The sequence below is a fragment of the Capricornis sumatraensis genome, chromosome 13 (genome assembly GCF_032405125.1).
Source record: "Capricornis sumatraensis isolate serow.1 chromosome 13, serow.2, whole genome shotgun sequence".
Classification (NCBI taxonomy): Eukaryota; Metazoa; Chordata; class Mammalia; order Artiodactyla; family Bovidae; genus Capricornis; species Capricornis sumatraensis.
Window position 1 is genome coordinate 21847604 of NC_091081.1, and position 20287 is coordinate 21867890.

Sequence of the window (20287 nt, forward strand, 5' to 3'; positions counted from 1 at the left end):
TGGTCAGCTAGAAAAGTTGGGAACGTCTCAATTCATAGACCTGACAACTGTAGGACAGCGCTTGATCCGGAGTGTGCGTCACCGTCATTGTATCTCTGGCATGAGCTCTCACTCATAAGGCTCAGATTGAGGCTCAGTGCTTATTAAGCTTCACTGAGAGTGGTCTAGGAGTGTACTTTTCCACAACTCCAAAGATGATTCTGACTCAGGTATTATTATAAGACTAAAGTCCATTTTACTCCTGACTGTTATATGGGCTCCTGGTTTTAAGACTTAAATTTATCATGTCTGAAAGCTAGAATTCAGTTTTAATGCCCTGCTCACTCAGTCTTCTGATATTTTATATGAATGAAAACCCTTAGAGTTTGAAAGTCACCACTGTCTCCACGTAGAAATTCCTACTCCAACTCCTTGTATATAAACCCACACTTGTGTTCAGCAGTGGCACATCTTCCAGCCTGGGTGTTTTCGGCAGGATCGCTTTCCAATGCTAAATGGCTTTATAAACATATGACCTTCTTCCCATCAATAAGAGGAAGTGAACATTTTAATATTTGAAATTTTTAAGATCAATTTATTAAGTTCAATGATGAAAGCCATCAGAAGAATATTCTCCTGAAAATTATTTTTTTCTTAGAAAAAAGAAAGGAAAATCAACACCCTCTCAGCATAGCCACAGATGCTGTGGCAGTCAAGCCTCTCTGCAGACGGGAAGAGTCCATCAGTCGGTCAAGTCACTCTCCCGGTCAGCAGGGTTGTAGTCTGGATCATCGTCATCGTCCTCCAGCTCCAAGTCATCCATTTCCTGGAACAAAGACTCGTCTACCTCCACGTTGTTTCCAGCTGCAAAAGACAGAAGATTTCCCCTTTAGTCCTATACTCAGAAATAAAAGACACAACCCACTGGCAGGGCCAAACAGTCTTCCTAAACATGCAGCTGTGGCACACGTGACGAAATCCTGAACTACTGCAAATCACACCAGCAATGATCTGCACTGGTCAACCGAAACGCACACATCTTAAGAGCATCTTCAGGCTTCCAGTCCATAGTCTAAAAAGACCCAACTACCAAAAAGCCCTTCCTAGAATGAATTATTTATGATGTGGCATGTTGTAAGCTGGAGACAACGATGATACAAAGTTGATTATCACTGACCAGGAGACCTGTACCAAGAGTTCATCTCTTTCCATACTGGAGATATGTATGTACATCATTAAAGCTCAACTCTACATATAATCAGCTGATAAATTTATTTTGCTCTTCACTCTCATCCAGCTCCCCTGTAACTAGTGGTATGCCTTTCCAAGATTCCAAACGTCTAAGCCCTACAGGAAGCAATACTCAGGCTGTGCATGAAATAGCTTCATTCTTCAGTCTGTCTATAGTACACAGAAGTAGGATATTACAGTACTCTTAAATCACCGAGCATTGTTCACCTTCTTTCCCTCTCAGACTCTAGTCCACTGACATTCAGCTCAGTGAGAAGAAACCCTGCTTCATGAAGCCTAAGAGCAGGTCAGTAATAAAATACAATTTGGTATGCTCAGGCCAAAGAGTAATTGACTAGGCCTGGGAGAGGAAGTAGTGAAGCCTTCACAGAGCAGAGGACAACTGAAATATCTTCATGATAAATCTGAAACTACCCAGAAGAAAAGGAGCCGGGACGAAGCGATTCTAGGTAGAACATTATGCAAAAGCAGAGAAAAAAAGTTAAGACCTTGAATCCTTCTAATTGGACACAAGACTCATGAAGAAAAACCTCTGAAAATAACACAGATGAAGGCAAATCGAAGGACCAAAGTAGGTCAACCCCTTCCTCTAAGCAGCAGAGAACCACCAGAGGATTTTAAGGGAAGAAACGGCACGATTAAACCTGGGTTTTAGACATCCTGCCTCAGAGGTGGTAGCTACAAGGCAGGTAAGGGCACTAGAGGAAGAGACTGAGGCAGGGAAAGAATGAAGCTACTGCTAAAGTCCAGCTGAAAAATAACAAATTTTCAAATCACAAGGAAAGAGTCGAAAAGACATCGCAGCGGCAGAATCAACAGAGCGCTTTTGATAAGTTATTGGCTATAAAGAGATACTTGATCCACCAAACAGGAAAAGGAGTCAAAAATGAGTAAAGACAGTAAAACTTTTTTAAAAAAAGACATTTGATACTTTACCTTCTTCCCTTCTCCAAAAGGTAGTCCAGGAATAAGGTCAAAAGGCCTGAGGCTAGAGGATCCCACAGGCTCGATGGGCATGACACAGGATGATGGAGTACAGGACTCGGGGAGCTACGAGAGGGTGACTGCGCAAGGAGCTCTACATTTAAGAGAAACTCACTGGCCTCCAGCTCCGTGAGGGCAAGGGACTTATCTGCAGTGTTCTCTGCTCTATCCTCAGTGCCCAGGACAGTGCCAAGCTTATAGTGAAAGTGAAGTGAAGTGAAGTCGCTCAGTCATGTCCGACTCTTTGCAACCCCATGGACTGCAGCCCACCAGGCTCCTCCATCCATGGGAATTTCTAAGCAAGAATACTGGCGTGGGTTGCCGTTTCCTTCTACAGGGGATCTTCCCAACCCAGGAATCGAACCCGGGTCTCCCACATTGTAGGCAGCCGCTTTACTGTCTGAGCCGCCATATTTGTTGGTGGATGGAAATGAACAGATGAAGACAGCAAGAGGATAAGGGTTAGGACAAAAAAGAGAAGGAAAGCACAAGGGACCAGATGCTCCAAAGACAGTAAGAGTGGTGTGAAATATAAGACTCTTGGTTAATTCCAGGTTTGCAGTTTTCATAAAGCTCCACGACAGACCGTGGGTTACAGTTCCCATAGATTCGTGATACTATAACTTTGAGGAAGACAGGTGATCTGAGTCACAGTGACCTGGTTTACCAAGTGTTACAGGCAAAGGTGATCATATTATTTACCTACTGCTACCTTTGATTTTCCTTATCACAAAACTTTAAAAAAATACACTCCCATAGTTTAATGTATAACCTAATCAAACATTAGAATTTATTCTTCAAAGTGTGTTTTTTTAGAGCCTTGGGAGGAAAAATTTACATTAAGTTATCACTATGCTGAAGAATTGATGCTTTTGAACTGTGGTGTTGGAGAAGACTCTTGAGAGTTCCTTGGTCTGCAAGGAGATCCAACCAGTCCATTCTCAAGGAGATCAGCCCTGGGATTTCTTTGGAAGGAATGATGCTAAAGCTGAAACTCCAGTACTTTGGCCACCTCATGCGAAGAGCTGACTCACTGGAGAAGACTCTGATGCTGTGAGGGATTGGGGGCAGGAGGAGAAGGGGACGACAGAGGATGAGATGGCTGGATGGCATCATGGACTCGATGGACGTGAGTCTGAGTGAACTCCAGGAGCTGGTGATGGACAGGGAGGCCTGATGTGATGCGATTCATGGGGTCGCAAAGATTCAGACACGACTGAGCGACTGAACTGAACTGAACTGATGATTTTCATGGTTTAATATTAAAAACAGCACATTATGTACATATGGAATTCTAGTATTATCTTACCATCTTCCAAGAACTGGATATCAGATGTGTCAAGATTATGATCTGTTTCAAATAGTTGTCTCCCTAAAAGAAATAAACATATTTAATTAGAAAGGCATAGTTTTTCTCCATCTTCCCTATAACCCTTGAAAAGATATAATAATTTTAAAAAGTTAAAGATATAAAAAATCCGAAAACCCATTTTTCTGTGAATTTCAATAAATGTATGAACTCAGTAAGTAGCTAAGAGGCATATGAAATGTATTGGCATTAAAATGAAACAAGTGAAAGCCTAGTTTGAAAAAACAAATGGGTTTGATTCCACCACTCTTAAGCCTTGTGATCCTAAAAGTCTTGCAGCTATATCTGAAGATCTATCCATTGCAATAGATAAAAGATAAGCCATAAAAATTAATGATAATTATGTGTGAAGAAACATCGTCATATGGAGACAACACTTTTTGCCCTATATGCCTAAGTATATTATTTTCTTACAGAAATCTCCAAATGATCCACTTGCTATACAAGAAGTAATATAGGAGGGCTTAAAGGGAACAGGATATTGGGTGGGAGGTGGTGTCATACCGCTTAATTTATTTTTTCCTGCTTGCTCTTCTTCCTTCATCCGTTTCTTTTTAATTTCCAAGAGTTCTGCATCAAACTTGGCCTTCCAATTTAAGAAATTCTCAATTGTAACAGGAGTACCATGGAATAATTGCTTAGGAAAGAAAAAAACACGTCACCAGATAAATGAAACAACAGTTAGAAAATAAAGCCTAATGAACTTCTAGAATAATGAACACAGCCCCTGAGAGGAATCAAAGAGAAAAATGGTTTCAAGTCCAGAATATTTAGTCTGATTTCCATCTGCACTGGCTACTCTCATTGGTTTTGGCAATTTACTCTAGAAAAGTCTGTTTTTATATTATTACAAAAAAAACAAAGATAATATGTGAAGTGTTTCCATTTTATTCACAATTAAGAAGAAAGTTGCTATTGTCAATATATAATATGTTTAAATATACATCAATTCTTAACACTGACATCCCTGCTTACTTTTTTTACTTCATTTTAGAATCTAAGGTTTTCTTTAAATTCAGTAAATATTTAAATTATTCTGACAGGAGCTTTATATTTCTAAACTTTATACTGCAAGTGAAATAATTTATATTTCTTGATTTTACCTGCATGCACTTTATTAACCTTTAACCAACTGATTGATCATTATTGTATGAGTCCCACCAAGCAAATGAGGGCCCTTCTAAAATTTTATTTAGTAAAGCTTTATTAAATTTCACTTGTGCTTATTTTTGTGATTTCCTCTCAAATTACTAAAATTTCCAAAACAAAAAAAAAAACCCAAATGACAAATTTAAAGAATAATGAAAGAAAATATGACTTTTAAATATACCTTTTCAGCTTCTTCTGCTTCTTTTTCTTTTTGTTTCTTTTCTTCTTCTCTTCTAGTTTTTATTTGATCTACTATTTCATTTAATTTTTCTTGCACAGCTGTCACTAAGGTGAAGATCATCACCATACCAAGGTTTTCTTCTGCCTATGTAACCAAAAAAGAAAAAAAAGGTGTAGTTAGAAACATAATTCTCAGAAAAATAAAAACAACCAACCAGTGGTGGGTGGGAGGTGTTTTAGTATAATCACTACACTCATACATTTATAATATGATCACTAATTCAGTTACACCATAAGTTCAGACTCTTGGATCATTTACAACAGAGGATGAGATGGTTGGATGGCATCACCAACTCAATGGGCATGAGTCTGAGCAAGGTCTGGGAGTTGCTGACGAACAGGGAAGCCTGGCGTGCTGCAGCCCCTGGGGTCGCAAAGAGTTGGACATAACTGAGCAACTGAACTGAACTGAACTGATGTGTGTGTGTGTTTGTGTGTCTATATATAAAGCAAAGTGAAGTGAAAGCCGCTCAGTTGTGTCCGACTCTTTGTTACCCCATGGACTATACAGTCCTTGGAATTCTCCAGGCAAGAATACCGGAATGGGTAGCCTTTTCCTTCCCCAGGGAATTTTTCCAATCCAGGTTTCCCACTGCAGGTGGATTCTTTACCAGCTAAGCCAGCAGGGAAGCCCATATACGACATCTTAAATCTTAAAAGTCTTATAATTTGCTATATCCAACTGAAAACAGGTGTTTCAATAGATTCTATGTAATAATCATATATGTAGGTATTCAGAAAACCTTTTTCTACAGTAGCTAACAACTTCAGTTCTCCAGCATATATTCATCATTATAGCTTTAAATCATTACAAAAAGAAAAAAAATACATAAAGATAAATCATAAAAGTATCTACATTTTTATTATGTTAGAAATCCTTTTTCCTTCAAAATTCAGGTTTGTGTCACAGCTCTCAAAATATCCCCAGAGAACTAAAATGATGGTAACATGCTAGACACTGCTAGCTACTGCAGGAAAAAGTTTCCTGAATTCACACCAAGTGTTAATAAGCAGTTATACCTAACTGGTAAGATTAAGAATAATCTTTATTTTCTTCTTCATTGTTTTCTGTATTTTCTGAGTTTTTTTTGTAATATAAATTATTTTGATAACTAAAAACTAATACAACTAAGAAAAAAGATACTAATATGCCCTAAATACCTCTGATCTCAGGTAAGTATCAGAAATCAAAACTTCATTTTTAAAAGAAAGGAGTTTGAATATAAATAAAATATAAAATGCATATTAACAAAAATCACTCAGATTAAGAAACTTATATTAATACATGAGTGACTGAATACAGTATATTGTTCCAGGCTTTCTACAGTGTTTCCAAATGAAGCACTTTAAACTAAATGATATAGAAATAATATGACTTCATACTGGGTAATGAAGTGAACAGGACCTAGAATCAGCATAAATTAATGTTTGATATATCTTCTTTCACTCCTCATTCTCTAACAGTTCCAGATATTTTTAAAATGTCAACACTGAGAGCACCCACAGTTCTTGAAATATACCAGTCATATTTACAGTGGAGACGTTTTCTGTCAGTTCTCCTTAGCAAAACAAACAAAACTAGGACTTCTGCTTTTACGATGGTGGAGGAAGATTTTACTTGCCTTCCCTACTCTCTACTGTGAAGAATCCATGAAAACTCTACCCAAGTAAACGAGAGCTTTAAATATCCACCACGCCCAGACTGTGACTAGTCTGACCCATCAGCGAACTAGCCAGGTAAGAACTTTCCAATACCCATTTTTTCTTCCAAGCAAACACCTGCTCTTGGAAGGGTCATAAACCATTATTGCTGTTCATAAGTTTCAAGAGCAGGAGAGATAGGAAAGAAAAAAATCAATCACCACTCCTCTCACCAAATTGCAGGTAACTAGACTGCAACAGATCAGAGGGCTTAGGAGCTTTACTTTTTTTTTAAATTGGGATTTTTAAGTGTGCATGGGACTAGATATTCTGAAAACCAAATTATGATTGTGTTATAACTTACTGTACCTAATTGAACTTTTTATCACCTAAAAGTCACAGGGCTGAGTTTCAAACAAGGGTATAGGGAGAACTTTTCTTATTCAAATTTTAAAGGTACAGGAGGGAACAATAATAAAGATGCTTTGTGAATGTGTGTGTGTGTATACACATACATCATGAATTCTGCTTGTTCAGTACACTCAGTATACATATTTAATTTTCTAACTCAAGATTAATGTATAATATTTAAGGCCAATAAAATAATACCATTATAAAACATGTTATTTCCTTACCTGTAATGCTAATAATTTTAAAATGTCTGCTACATCATTATCTTCTAGATTTAACTGGGCGAATATTTCATAAAGGGGAGCTTCATCTGGGTATTTTTCACTGTATGTAAACTTGAGGGTTGTCTGGACAGCTAAAGACATAAGAGAAGAGATTAATACAAATACCTTAAAATGTAGAAAGAGGTCAAAATCTTTGTTGAATTAGTAATTAATTTACAATGTGTCAATGAAAAGTAGCACAAAAGATTCTCCTACAAAAGGAAAAAAAGGTTACTATGAGACCAGATAATCATTAACATACATAACATGTACCACAAATATAGGTAAAAACAAATCACAGGAATACCAAAGATCACATCTGACATGAAATACATCTGCTACTTATGAGTATTTTATCTTACTGCATGTCAGAGAAAGAGGATGAAGAAGACACTTCTTTTAAAACCCTCCTTAAGATGAACGAAAGGCACTGAATACGACACACAGAAAAAGTACCAACTTAGGCTCATTTCCAGGCCTCTCCCAGAGCCGGCGTCCAGTGCAGAAGATCTGACTTTAGCTCCAGAGTCCATACTTCTACCTGCACAATGCCAGCAGAGCATTGCTGAGCGACTGCTAAAGGACACGGTTGTAAACTGGAGAGCTTGAGAGGTTGTCTGAGAAACTTTTAACCTGACTCATTGACATTCTCCCCCAGTCTTTGGCCTGTGCCAGTTCACAGATAGGACATCGGTACAGGTGTGACATTCTTAAAGGGACATAAGTGGGAAGTATCTCTCTGCTACCCAGTCTGATGAAATCTCAGTTTTGCCAGGCAATCTAAAACAGAGCAGTAGTGCTAAATATTTTTTGTCAAAACCTATTTGTCAACATGACCCTTTGTCTCCATTTTGCCTTTCCTGTAACTCATATTTTAATGATTAAAACCTCCTGCTTTTGATGATTTAAACTAAGATCTAGATTTCTCTCCATGGGAATGGAAAAAAAAAACCAAACACCTCAAAATCTGCTGGCTTGGCATTTTTGTGTATGATGTCAACAAAGAATTTTATGAATCAACAGATATAAGATATAGGATTGAATGTTAGGTAAGAAATATATAGTGTCTTTTAGCATTTTTCTTGCTTTTTTAATTAACATGTTTCTAAATTTTATTGCCAGCACAAGTTTTCTTTTTAATTTACTGATTCTACTATATGACATAACAGAAATTCATTACATAAAATTTAGCAATATATTAAAGGAAAAACAAAATCAATAATGATCTCATCCTCAGAAAGAGATCACTGTTACCATTTTGGTATCTTTAAAGTATCTTAAAAGTACTATTAAAAGGATACTTTAAAGTATCTCTCTATGTATACAGTCTTTTAAACAAAATGTCAAAGGATTCTCATGTGTAATTGAGACTTTATACATATAAATAAAATCCATCTATATAAATATGTTAATAACTGTATCCAATATCTCTTTATTTCAGATTTCAGTAATATCAGTATTAACCTCATTTTCAATTCTATAAGACAGACTTAGAATTATCAAGTGATACCACTAAAATTGGTTTAACTGACTACTCATGACAGAATTTTAGTTGACTAGCTTAACAGGAAAAAAAAAATTCTCAGGGTTAATGCCAACTTATATAACATTTTTATCAGATTACAATATTAATTGAACTTGACCAAAGCAGAAATAAACTTAAGATAGGCCTCTCCCAACATGTGCCAAATTAATTTAATCTTATTAGTTTTATAGCTCCCTTATTTCAATTTGTACATTTGTCTTAGTTTACCAGTTATATAATATTGGTTTTTATCTGGCTTTATGTATACACATATTTAAATAACAGTATACTACCCAATCTAAAAAGAGGGAAAATATAGGTAGGTATTTATCCAGCCCAGTTTATAACAGCAAATGTCCAGTAAACAATCTAAATATCCAGTGAGGAAAAAGTCGATGGCATGCCATGGAAAACCACACAAGCACTACATTATGCTTGTAGAAAGTCTTATTGACAAAAATTTCCTCCCCCTTCTCTACCCACTATATTGTTAACATTTCTGTTTCACTTTTAAAAATTAAGCTTTTTCTGCCAGAAAATCTCCTTGACTTCCTCTCTGTTTCTCCAGAAGTCATTATTACATAGTAAATACTGGTTAGAAACATGTCAACAATCATACTAAATTCTTAACAGAACCTCAGCACCTGCACACATGCAATGGCCTGCTAAATGGCTGCTGAAGGAATAAAATTCCTGAGAGAAGTGCAGAAAACCCAGAAGTGTTTTTAATTAGACTTACTTTCATCATTTTCTCCAGCCTCAGATGTCACAGTAATGGTGAAGCTGGGTGGATTTTCTGATAATACTGCAAGAAAATATACATAGAGGTTAAGTTATTAACATAAGGCACGTGCTTTTCCTTATTAGCAAAATACCAATTCCCAGTTCTGGAAACTGATCCCTAGCCTGTATTTCCATTTCCACAAATACAGACTTAATAGTAACAGTTCAGATGATAAAACGTCCATCAATTTCTATTTAAATCTAGGGTTTTCTTTAATCTGAGAAAAAAATACCTGTAACAGATACTCTCTTGGAGTTTTATCAATTAAGTAATGTATGTTTTAATTCAAAATTTCCACCCACACATGGAAAGTCACATTCTAAAAAATTTCCAAATGAAATGGCAAAAGAAAAGTTTGATGTTTCTCATCAGAACCTACCCAGTCATAAATACTCAGTATTATCACTAATTTTTCTACGTATATATTTTGAAATACAATTCAGAATCTCTATGACTGTCAGTAAATAGCAATTTGTAAGAGTTTGTATCTTCTAGCTATCTTTCTCCCACATTGTCTCTAAAAACTTTGTTCTTTCCCAAATTATTGAAACCTACCATCTTTCATGGAAATACAAAAACATCCATGAATTCAAATATCAAATTACTTCCCATTTGTTAAGCAAGACATGTCAATCAGCATTTATGTAAGTAAGAAAGCTTTATATGCTATTTTACTGCCTGATGTCTATCTGATACTATTTACCTGTTTAGGATCTATTCCCCCACAAGAATACTGTAAGAACTCGGGACCAGTGCCAGGCAGTATCTAAAAACTCAATAAATTCTGGCTCAATGAAAGATCTAAACAATAAAAGGAGAAAGACAATAACAAATAAAACTCATATTCGGAACCATCAGAAAACTAAAGAAGGAAAATTCAAGCCACCCTTGACTACTGCTGAGCCCACAAAAGTCTGCACTTCACTTCAGGCCTGGGAAGCACTAACCCCTACCTTACCAAGGTTGGTAACAGCTCAGCAGCCTCTTTCTGACAAGGGGCTCCCTGAAGACGTCACCATGAAAAGGACTCAGCTTTTCCTACTCAGTAACTTCTGAAGTCTTCATAAATATTCACTATCGATAAAATTTTCAAGACATATGCCCTCATTCTGATTGACCTGAAGCAAAGATTAACACCTATAACTAGTAGAGAGGGTTTGTCAGAAAGGAAAAAAGACTCACTGGACGCACATTATAATAGGTCTCAGGCTGTCCAGCCTATGTTGAAAAAGTCCCTAAAAGGCAATTATAGTAGTAAAGCTTTTATAATATGATGGCCCTACCTCTTTTTCCTAACAAATGTGTGTAAAATATATTAGATGTATTTCATTCCCATTTTTTTCATAACCGACTTTTAGCATTTACATGTCATGAAATATAAAAATTGCAACTACAGAAATAAGGGTTCAGTGAGGCTGTAATTTAGGGGAACCTATACCCAATAACAGCTAACATTTATTGAGCATTACTTTGCACTTGTGCTCTTTTATGCATTTACACAGAGATCCTTTATTTCTCAAACCAAAATGGTGATTTTATACTATCATCATATTTTACCAAATTTAAGATGCCATCAAGTATATGATTCACCCTACTTTATGTACCACTAAGAAAGAAAAAAGGAACTGCCAACTAAACTATGATATGTAGTCAACTGTACAACAAATTCAGACTTCAAAGATGTTTAAATGTTAAGATGTCTTAGAATCAATTAAATACAGTATCATTGGCATTTTATAGATGTGGAAACAAGGATAAAAAAGCTTTTAAATAATGTGCCCAAAGCTATACAACTACTAACTGGCAGGACTAAATAAACTGTATAGAATTTCATCTAAAAAAAGAAAATTCCAGCTGAGACATTCCAGGGAAGTCATTGGAGCTAGGTGGTGGATTAAAGCATACTCTGTAAGCAGAGATGGGAAAAAGGAATGCAGGTTAGAGTAACGTGGCAGCAAGGGTATAATGGTAAGAGAGCTTAAGGAACACACAAGGAATTAGAAATTATTCCACTGGTGGATGTATGTGGTGAATAAAACAGGTTGAAAATAAACAGCAGAAAGTTTAGTGTAGATAGTGATAGCTTTTTTTAGCGGTAGTAATAAGGTCAGAATTCTATTTCTAAACACGGAAGATAAATCTAGCAATGGTGCATAAAACAGAGGAGAAAAACAAGACTAGAGGCAGGATGAAACTAGACAGCCGCTGAAACTGTCTCAGCAAAGTTAATGAGGTTCTGAACCAGGCTGGTAGCAATGCAAACAGGGAACAGGAAGAAATCGAAGATGGTGATGGGTGACACCCTGAATTTGCAGGCAGGACCATGAACAAAAACAAGGAAGAAATGAAAGACCAGACATATTTGAAGGACACAGGGTACTTTCAACTGGAGATATCAAGTAATCAGAAACGGGCAAATGACGCTGAAGAAAGTTGGGCTGGAATTTAATTTGGGATCATCCACAGAGAGGTAACAGGGAAAGCCATTTGACTAAATAAAATCACCAGAGAGAACACAGAGAGAGAAAAATAACGGCCAGGATCAGCTGTGTAAGGAGTCCTAAACTTGGGGAACAAAAGCAAGAGGAGGAAATGGTTCCAGAGACTGAAAGGAAAGCAGTCATGACAGGTCAGCCCTCAAGAGAAGCCTCAGTGCCGAGGGATGCAGGTCTGACAAGGCAGTGCCTCCCATGAGCCATGTGTGTCTGAGGAGCTATGGTGAGGGTCGTGGAGAAGGAGCCTGTAAGCGCATACCTAAATCCCTCACAAGGCCCTTAGTGATCTGGCCCCTGCATACGTGTCGGGCCCCATTTGCTGTGTCTCTCACTTTACATTCTAGCTAGACCCAACTACCTGTCCTTTGCACACACGGCTCTCACAGTCACAAGTCTACACATGTGCCCCCCCGCTTAGTCTCGTTTATATAACTCCACATGACCCCTCAGCTCTCCAGAACAACTCAGTCCCCTCTCCCTCGGCTCCCTCTGCAGTCTGTACACACCTCCATGAAAGAATCATCCCATTGTGTTATAAATTACTTATGTGATGGCTTGGCCCAAGAGACTGAGCTCCTAACAGTACCTACAGTAAATATCTGGTAAGTGAGGAAACCATTTGGTACATGAGGACAGGGGAATGCTAGCAAGAACATCACTGAACTGCCTGACCAAGATGAACAAGATAAAAGCTGATAAACTACCTATCCGTGAGAATTTGTGATGAGACCCATGTCCAGTAAAAGCCTGGAAAAGAAAGAACTGCAGGGCTACAAAGTTTAGGGATGGAAAGAGGCGAAAATTTTAAAGATGGCATTTCCAAGCTGTGACTATCAGCCCATGCAGTTGGAGGAAATAGAAATCAAAACTGTCTGTTGGTAAAGACAGGAGTTATGAAGCCATCAAAAGTATCAGAAGCAGCAGCAACTAAGATGGCAAATTTCCAGGAAACAGTATCTTATATTTGTTTAACAGTTATGAAGTATCCACACTAGTATTAGTGTTCATGTTCAGTTGTGTCCAATGCTTTTCGACCCTGTGGACTGTAGCCCACCAGGCTCCCCTGTCTATGGGACTCTCCAGGTGAGAATACTAGAGTGGGTTGACATTTCCTCCTCCAAGGGATCTTTCCGATCCAGGGAGCAAACCCGAGTCTCCTTCATCTCCTACACTGGCAGATGGATTCTTTACCACTGCACCATCTGGGAAGCCCCCTGGTGGAAGGTCCCCTGGAGGAGAGAAGAGCTACCCACTCCAGTATTTTTGCCTGGAGAATTCCACAGACAGAGGAGCCTGGTGGGATACAGTCCATGGGGTTGCAAAGAGTCTGACACAACTGAGCGACTAACTCTTTCACACTTACATTATTCCTTATTAAATAGATAAGGAAGCGAAGGCTTAGACAGGTTATATGATTTGTCCAAGGACAGAGAGCTGATACCCACTGCACCAAATTGTCACAGAGAAAAAATGGTGAATCAGGAACGAAGATTTTGGAGAACAATGCTAACTAATTTCTGCAATAGCCACTCTCCCCTTCTTTCAGTTACACCATTTTTAACTGAGTGTACTGCCCATCCAGAATAAAAACTGTCATTGCCAGCCTCCCTCCGGTTGGGTCTCACCAAATGACTGAGTTAGAGCCAATGGGATAGAAGGAAGTAAGTCCTTTGATAGTTTTTGAGGCAATTTCCTTAAGGAACTGCTGTCTCTTACTTCTTTTTCCCCCCTCCCCTCATTCCTTCATCTATCCTACTGCCTGGAAAAGGAATGCTGCCATCCTCACCATGAGGGTGAGACTACATCTTAGGGATGACAGAGAACTAGGAAGAAGACTGGGTCCCTGAAGAGATCTTTGAACTAGAGCTACACAAGTCTCATTTATGTGCAAGAGTAATAAATTTTTACCTTTCTAAAACCAGCTATTTGGGGTTTTCTGTCATAGCTAAACCTAATTTAAAAAAAAAAAAAAACACAGAAAATTGTAAAGGGATAATATTCCAACGCTTGGAGGCTACTAAAATAGGGAAACTTACTTGATTGGACTTGCAAAGATGAATTATTCCTGAGTTCTCATGAAGTGATAATCCTATTCCAATGCATTACTACCATACTGTGAGCTGAGGCAAGTTGAGGAAAGATTAGCTTTCACTAAAGAGACCAGTCAATCCTAAAGGAAATCAACCCCAAATATTCATTGGAAGGACTGATGTGGAAGCTGAAGTTCCAATACTGTGGCCACCTGATGTGAAGAGCTGACTCACTGGAAAAGACCTTGATGCTGGGAAAGATTGACGGCAGGAGGAGAAGAGGGTGACAGAGGATGAGAAGGCTGAATGGCATCACCGACGCAATGGACTTGAACTTGGGCAAACTCCAGGAGACAGTAAGGGACAGGGAGGCCTGGCCACAAAGAGCCAGAGTCACAGAGAGTCAGACATGACTTAGCGACTGAAAAACAACAACAAAGAGACCAGGTATCCACCACTGTGAGTGGATCAAAATCCTTTTGAAAAAAAGAATAAAGTTGTTGGGTGCTGTTCAAGGAACCAACCAGTGGAGGGGCAGGAGAAGTGTTAGGTGATAGAGGGGCAGATGACGGTAAACCAGACAAAACTAAGAATTTTGTCAAAAGCAGAGAAAATGGAGGTAGTAGCTGATAGGGACACCACAGGGACACACAAATGACAGGTTTTCCACAAAAAACCAGATCAGCCCACATTAAAGGAAGTCCCTGTGGGTCTTAGAGAGCAACTGTCCTAGAAAAACTGCTTTCACGAGATGACTTCTGCCCCGTGTCTAACTGTTAAGCTCATGGCTGTTAACTCAGAGGTACTAACACAAGCAAATACAGGATTACGTACACCTCTTTGTAAGGTCAAACAGAATCAAGGGAGCCTGACTTTTGGCTAGCCTGAAGCTAACCAATCTGATCCACACTTACCATATATAGCCAGGGACTTTGATACAGAAATGGAAATAACCAAATTCAACTATCTTAGCAGGATCTTATCAAGTGAAGCACTGCTGAAGGAGAATGTGGCATCAGGAGCCTCCCTGTATATTTTAGAAGACTAGTTGTTAGGAGGATTGGGTTAGTGTGCAATCAAGTTACAGAATGGACACAAAGAAGAAACTGTACTATGGTCTGTTAGAATTCACAACAAATGCAACATTGGGCCAAAAGTTCTCTGCAAATAGCCAGGAAATCAGTTCTCAAGTCAGGTTAGGTCTATGTGCCTAGGTCTACGGCTGGATGAACAGTGCCTCTTCAGCCTCCATAAGGGGGCCATGATGTACTTAACAAAGGCTTCTCTGTCAGCACTCTATCATTTATTTAAAAAATTATATATATACATACACACTTACTTCATCAACAGCACTGAGCACTTACCAAGTCTAATATTCAATGAAATTCCAAATGAGATTTGAAAACTACCAATTATAGTTCCTTGGCAAACTAATACAAACAAGCTCTCTTTCTTAAACCAGGTATGAAAATACTAACGTATGAAATCATCAACACATAAGAAAGCTATAAAAAATAGTACACCTTGCAAATCCTCAAAAAGATTCCAAAAGACCAAACACAGAAATAAATGACTCCAAAGTCCGCTTGCCTTTGCCTTGAGATTTCATACAGAAGTTGACCAAAGTTCCTAAATAACTATAAATCAGGACAGCTCATTTTAACTTATGTAATGCAACTGTAGGGGTGCTGATAGGAATTAAGAGACAGAAGGGCTCAGCTGATACTGCAGAATACTTGCGGTGTCCAAGATCCACAAATTTTCTTTTATTAACTTGGCTCAGAATTCTCAAGCACTTTTGCATCTGACAAGAATTTCACATACCCGACTATATCAGACCCTAGTACAATTTGAAAGAACCATCCAATTATTTTAGGGTTAAAATGTATCACTTTTACAAATGTTTATAAGCACAATATTTAATGAGCAAATCTTAACGTTCAAAGAAATGAGAAGAGCACATCTTGTGCTTTCTTAAGTCTGCCTATGTTGTGCTCATGCCTGTCCCATTTCCAATGTATCAGAAAGGACCAAATGTCATGATTAAGAGTATATCCAGCAACTGACCCTATATTCTGTTTTATTTAGACATTGATACATAAGCAAGGATAGAGAAGGGAGCCAGACTCCATACACACTCACCCAGTTAATGACACTCTCAAACCCCTCTTCACTCATCCCCTTAACATCCTCACAGCACAGCTGAACTGCTGGTGAGAGAGAACATGAACAGGACTGGAACTATACAGGGATAGCTGAGAGACATAAGCCTGTTGGCAAAGCAGAACAAAATTTGCTACCATTGCAAGCAGTGATCAAAGGGTAGAGCTAAGAAAACTAAGCTAAACAATGACAAGGGAGAGGGGTTGGGGTTCATGAGTTAAAATAACATTACCTTACACTCTGAATTCTGACAGTCAGCGATGGACGACACTCAAAGGACGGGGTAAGGAAGGTAAGTCCCACAAACCTAGGCTATACTCGTTCATATTGGCTTTATTAGATCACCTCTCAAAACCTGAGTGTCAAGTGAGAGAAGCCATACTGATATGCTTATCTTGCAGCATTTTCAGAATCATCAGAAGGATGGTTTACTACAGAAGAATTCTCTTCCTTGAAAATATACCTAATGAACTTCTCATTACCATTTTACATTAGCCCAACTTACCAAGTAACCTTCTGCTCCCGTCATACCAGCTGGAGTGGAACCGAACTCTTATTACCAGTCCTGCTACTAACTTGCTGGCCAACCCAGAGCCAACCACTTGCCTTTCTTGAGCCTCCACTACCTTGCTTCTAGCAAGAGGAAGCCAGGCTGCTGCTGCTGCTAAGTCGCTTCAGCCGTGTCCGACTCTGTGCGACCCCATAGATGGCAGCCCACTAGGCTCCTCGGTCCCTGGGATTCTCCGGGCAAGAACACTGGAGTGGGTTGCCATTTCCTTCTCCTAGATGACGTCTAATATCCTACTACAAGTCTAACTACCTGTGATCTTACAGTGGACCTGAAATTTGAGCCAACTCATTCATTGGGCAATCTGCAGAATGTCAGAACATAAAAGAAAAAGAGAGAGAAGAAAAACGACAAACTTCAGGGACAAGACTACTCTCAAAACTGATCCTGGGTAACTTTGAGAATTCTGAATCCCACAAATTTTAAAACACCAAATATGAGAAAAAACCGCCTGAATAATGGTGAAAATGTGAAAACTGACAGTTCTGCGGCTCTGGAAAGACTTCTCCCATTTGGAGCACCTTCATTCGTGTATTTCACTAAACCTCGCGCTCCTGTTAGTTCAGGTCCGTTCAGTCGCTGAGTCGTGTCCGACTCTTTGCCACCCCATGGACTGCCGCGACACAGAACCAAAGTGCACCCGACTGAATTCCAGGCCTGCCACTCCAGGGACCTCGCCCGGACTTTCAGATTTCAAGGAATTAGCGGAGAAGAGAGAACAGCCGTAGAGTTACTAGTAAATGCCCGATCACTGCAAGAGAAGAGCTAGAGGAGAGAGTGGCGAGCGAGGTGGCCACGCGGCCTGGCTGTCCCCTTCTCCCTCCTGGCCGGGGATGTCGAGGGCCGTGGAGGCGGCGGCCCGTCCCACTCCACCTCGGGGAGCTGCGGGCCCGTGGCCGCGGAAGTCACCTGTGAAGGAGTCAGGGTAGATGGACTCCAGAGCCTCCAGCTCGTTGCGCTGCTCCTCGCCGTAATCTGTCATCGCGGCCCTCGCTGCAGCCCATGGATCGCCCAGAGACCCAGGCGGCGTGCTGCAGCCTGGACCTCGGCCGCGCCGGGAGAGCAGGCAGCGGCCGGGCGGGCGCAGGCGCAGAGTCCCAGGCAGAAAGGCCTGGGGCCCACAGCCAGGCGGGCCTGCTGATCAACAGCCCCGCGCCGGCCTCCGTCTGCTCCCTAGTTCCACGTTCGACTCGTCGGGCCTGGCCGTTGGGCTGACTGTCCCACGCCCGCTCGGGACTTGCTGGGCTGGGGAAAACACCTGGTCTGGCATTTGCCACAGACACCTAAGGATTGGTTACCGGGTTTTGCAGAGCCAGAACATGAGAAGGCCCTCAGCGCCGCATCCTCGCTCTACTAGTCTGGTCTTAAGGCCAGCCTCGGGGACCCGGGAGGGACTGCCTAGCTGGAGGCGGGACGCTGCGGGCGTCCCTGCACTTGATCGCTTCGGGTCTCCGGGTTGCGACCCCGTGGCAGCGTCCAGAGGGCGGATGCCCACGTCCTAGTGTTGACTAATGGCGTGTCCCAGGTGATGTCTACGTTTCTGGAACCTTCAAGTTCTCGGCATCCCACAAGACAGTAGAATCCAGTGGGCAGAGGAACAGCTCTCGTAGTGCATCAGACGGGTCCAGAAAGTTCGGCCCAACCTCCGAGTAACGAGTCAGAGTGGATCTGGGGGAGAAAGCAAGTGAAAGTCCTGAGATCATTTGAATTTGTAAAATGAACGCGGCAAGATGTAGATCCAAATATTCTGAGATCGCGTATTTCTGAACTGATGAAAGGGGGGTAAGTTTCGGTAACAGTTTCGGTAAGTATTGTCTCCGAAGAACACTCAGAACCTTTGATTTGGAAGGATGAAACTGAAGAAGTAATAGTACTTAATACATATACGTCTCTTATCTTCCAGTTCATCACAGCAGTTACAAAGAGAGTTTTAAAAACAAAAACAAAAAACTGTAATGGCACAAACTAAAAAAAGGCCAAACATGGTACTTTTATGAAATGAAAGCTAAAGATCCATTTATGTGTATAATAAAGGAAGATTTTTAGTTTTTTAATGCAGAAAAATATAAGAACATTAAAAGATTTTTCATATTCGTCTGTATTTTTCTTTTTGTTTTTGTATTAAAGCTTAGAGATAAAGGCTCTCAAGTTTTCTCTTGCTAAAAGAATGATGTCCCATGGACCAGAAGGTATCTTGATATTCTGTTGGGACTTATTGCCTCCTTGGCAACCCACTCCAGTATTCTTGCCTGGAGAATTCCATGGACAGAGAAGCCTGGCGGGCAAGAGTCCATGGGGTAGGAAAGAGTTGGACATGACTGAGCGATGGACACACACTGCTTACTTAGCAAAAGGATATGTGAAAACGAACATATTCACTTTGGTACTGATTCCATGTCTTCGATATTGAGTTATTAGGGGAGAATCCCAGGGACCGGGGAGCCTGGTGGGCTGCTGTCTATGGGGTCGCACAGGGTCGGACCCGACTGAAGCGACTTAGCAGCAGCAGCAGGGCATTGTTTTAAATTTTCAAGAAAAAAAATGGAAACTTTTCTGAGAATGGTAAGAATCACATGAAATACATGCAGTAACTTTGCAAATACATGGTGCTTGTGGATATCCTTGGTTTAGGGAAATCAGGGATTTGTTACTGGAGAAGAAGGTTCTGTGCAAAGGGGAGAGCCAGTGCTAAGATCCTAAGGTGAGAGCCTGCTTGTTATTTCAGAAGCCAGTGTGGCTGGTGCATGGTGAATTGGTGTGGGAGTTTGCAGATCCTATAGGATCGTTGGGGGATTTAAGGGGAAGAGGGACAAAGTCTGAAAGTGTGGAGACCAGTTGCTGCTGCTAAGTTGCTTCAGTCGCGAACGACTCTGTGCGACCCCATAGATGGCAGCCCACCAGGCTCCACTGTCCCTGGGATTCTCCAAGCAAGAACACTGGAGTGGGTTGCCATTTCCTTCTCCAATGCATGAAAGTGAAAAGTGAAAGTGAAGTCGCTCAGTCGTGCCCAACTCTCAGCGACCCCATGGGCTGCAGCCTACCAGGCTCCTCCATCCATGGGATTTTCCAGGCAAGACCAGTTAGGCCATGGCAATAATCTAAACAAAGACGATGATTTGGACGAAAGCTATAGGACCAAACAGATTCTGGATATATTTTGAAGGTGTCAGGATTTGATATGGATTGTAAGAAAAGGATGAGTAAGGGTTGATATTTGGCAAGAACAACTGGAAAGATGAAGTTCTTTTGACCAAAATGACAAATGAGGAAGACAGAATGAGTTTGGCAAGGAAGTTGATAGCAGCTTTAATCCATGGATCAAAGAAAAACACCAAGTAAAAAATTTTTTAATTTCCTAAATGATAATCAAAACACAGGTTATCAAAATAGATGCAATGAAGCAACCAATTTAAGCTTTATATTAGGAAAAGAAGG

At 40.1% G+C, this 20287-nt stretch overlaps 1 protein-coding gene across 1 annotated transcript; it reads right to left on the bottom strand.

Moving 5' to 3' along the window:
* Positions 1–581: 581 nt before the first annotated feature.
* On the bottom strand, positions 582–17979 carry RWDD1 (RWD domain containing 1). Its single transcript, XM_068985338.1, has 7 exons — positions 17762–17979; positions 9552–9617; positions 7249–7379; positions 4914–5057; positions 4088–4220; positions 3524–3586; positions 582–843 (listed from the first exon to the last, which is right to left on the bottom strand). Exons 1-7 carry the CDS (start codon positions 17832–17834, stop codon positions 722–724), a joined length of 732 nt encoding a protein of 243 aa, XP_068841439.1. The 5' UTR covers positions 17835–17979; the 3' UTR covers positions 582–721.
* Positions 17980–20287: the final 2308 nt, after the last annotated feature.

Bases quoted from the DNA above. Each gene is read 5' to 3' on its own strand.
- RWDD1 (XM_068985338.1), bottom strand. From the start codon at position 17,834: ATGACAGATTACGGCGAGGAGCAGCGCAACGAGCTGGAGGCTCTGGAG. The intron at 9,618-17,761 runs GTGACTTCCGCG...ATTTTCTTGCAG, and splicing joins CTACCCTGACTCCTTCACAG to TATTATCAGAAAATCCACCC. The intron at 844-3,523 runs GTAAGATAATAC...TGTCTTTTGCAG, and splicing joins TATCCAGTTCTTGGAAGATG to CTGGAAACAACGTGGAGGTA.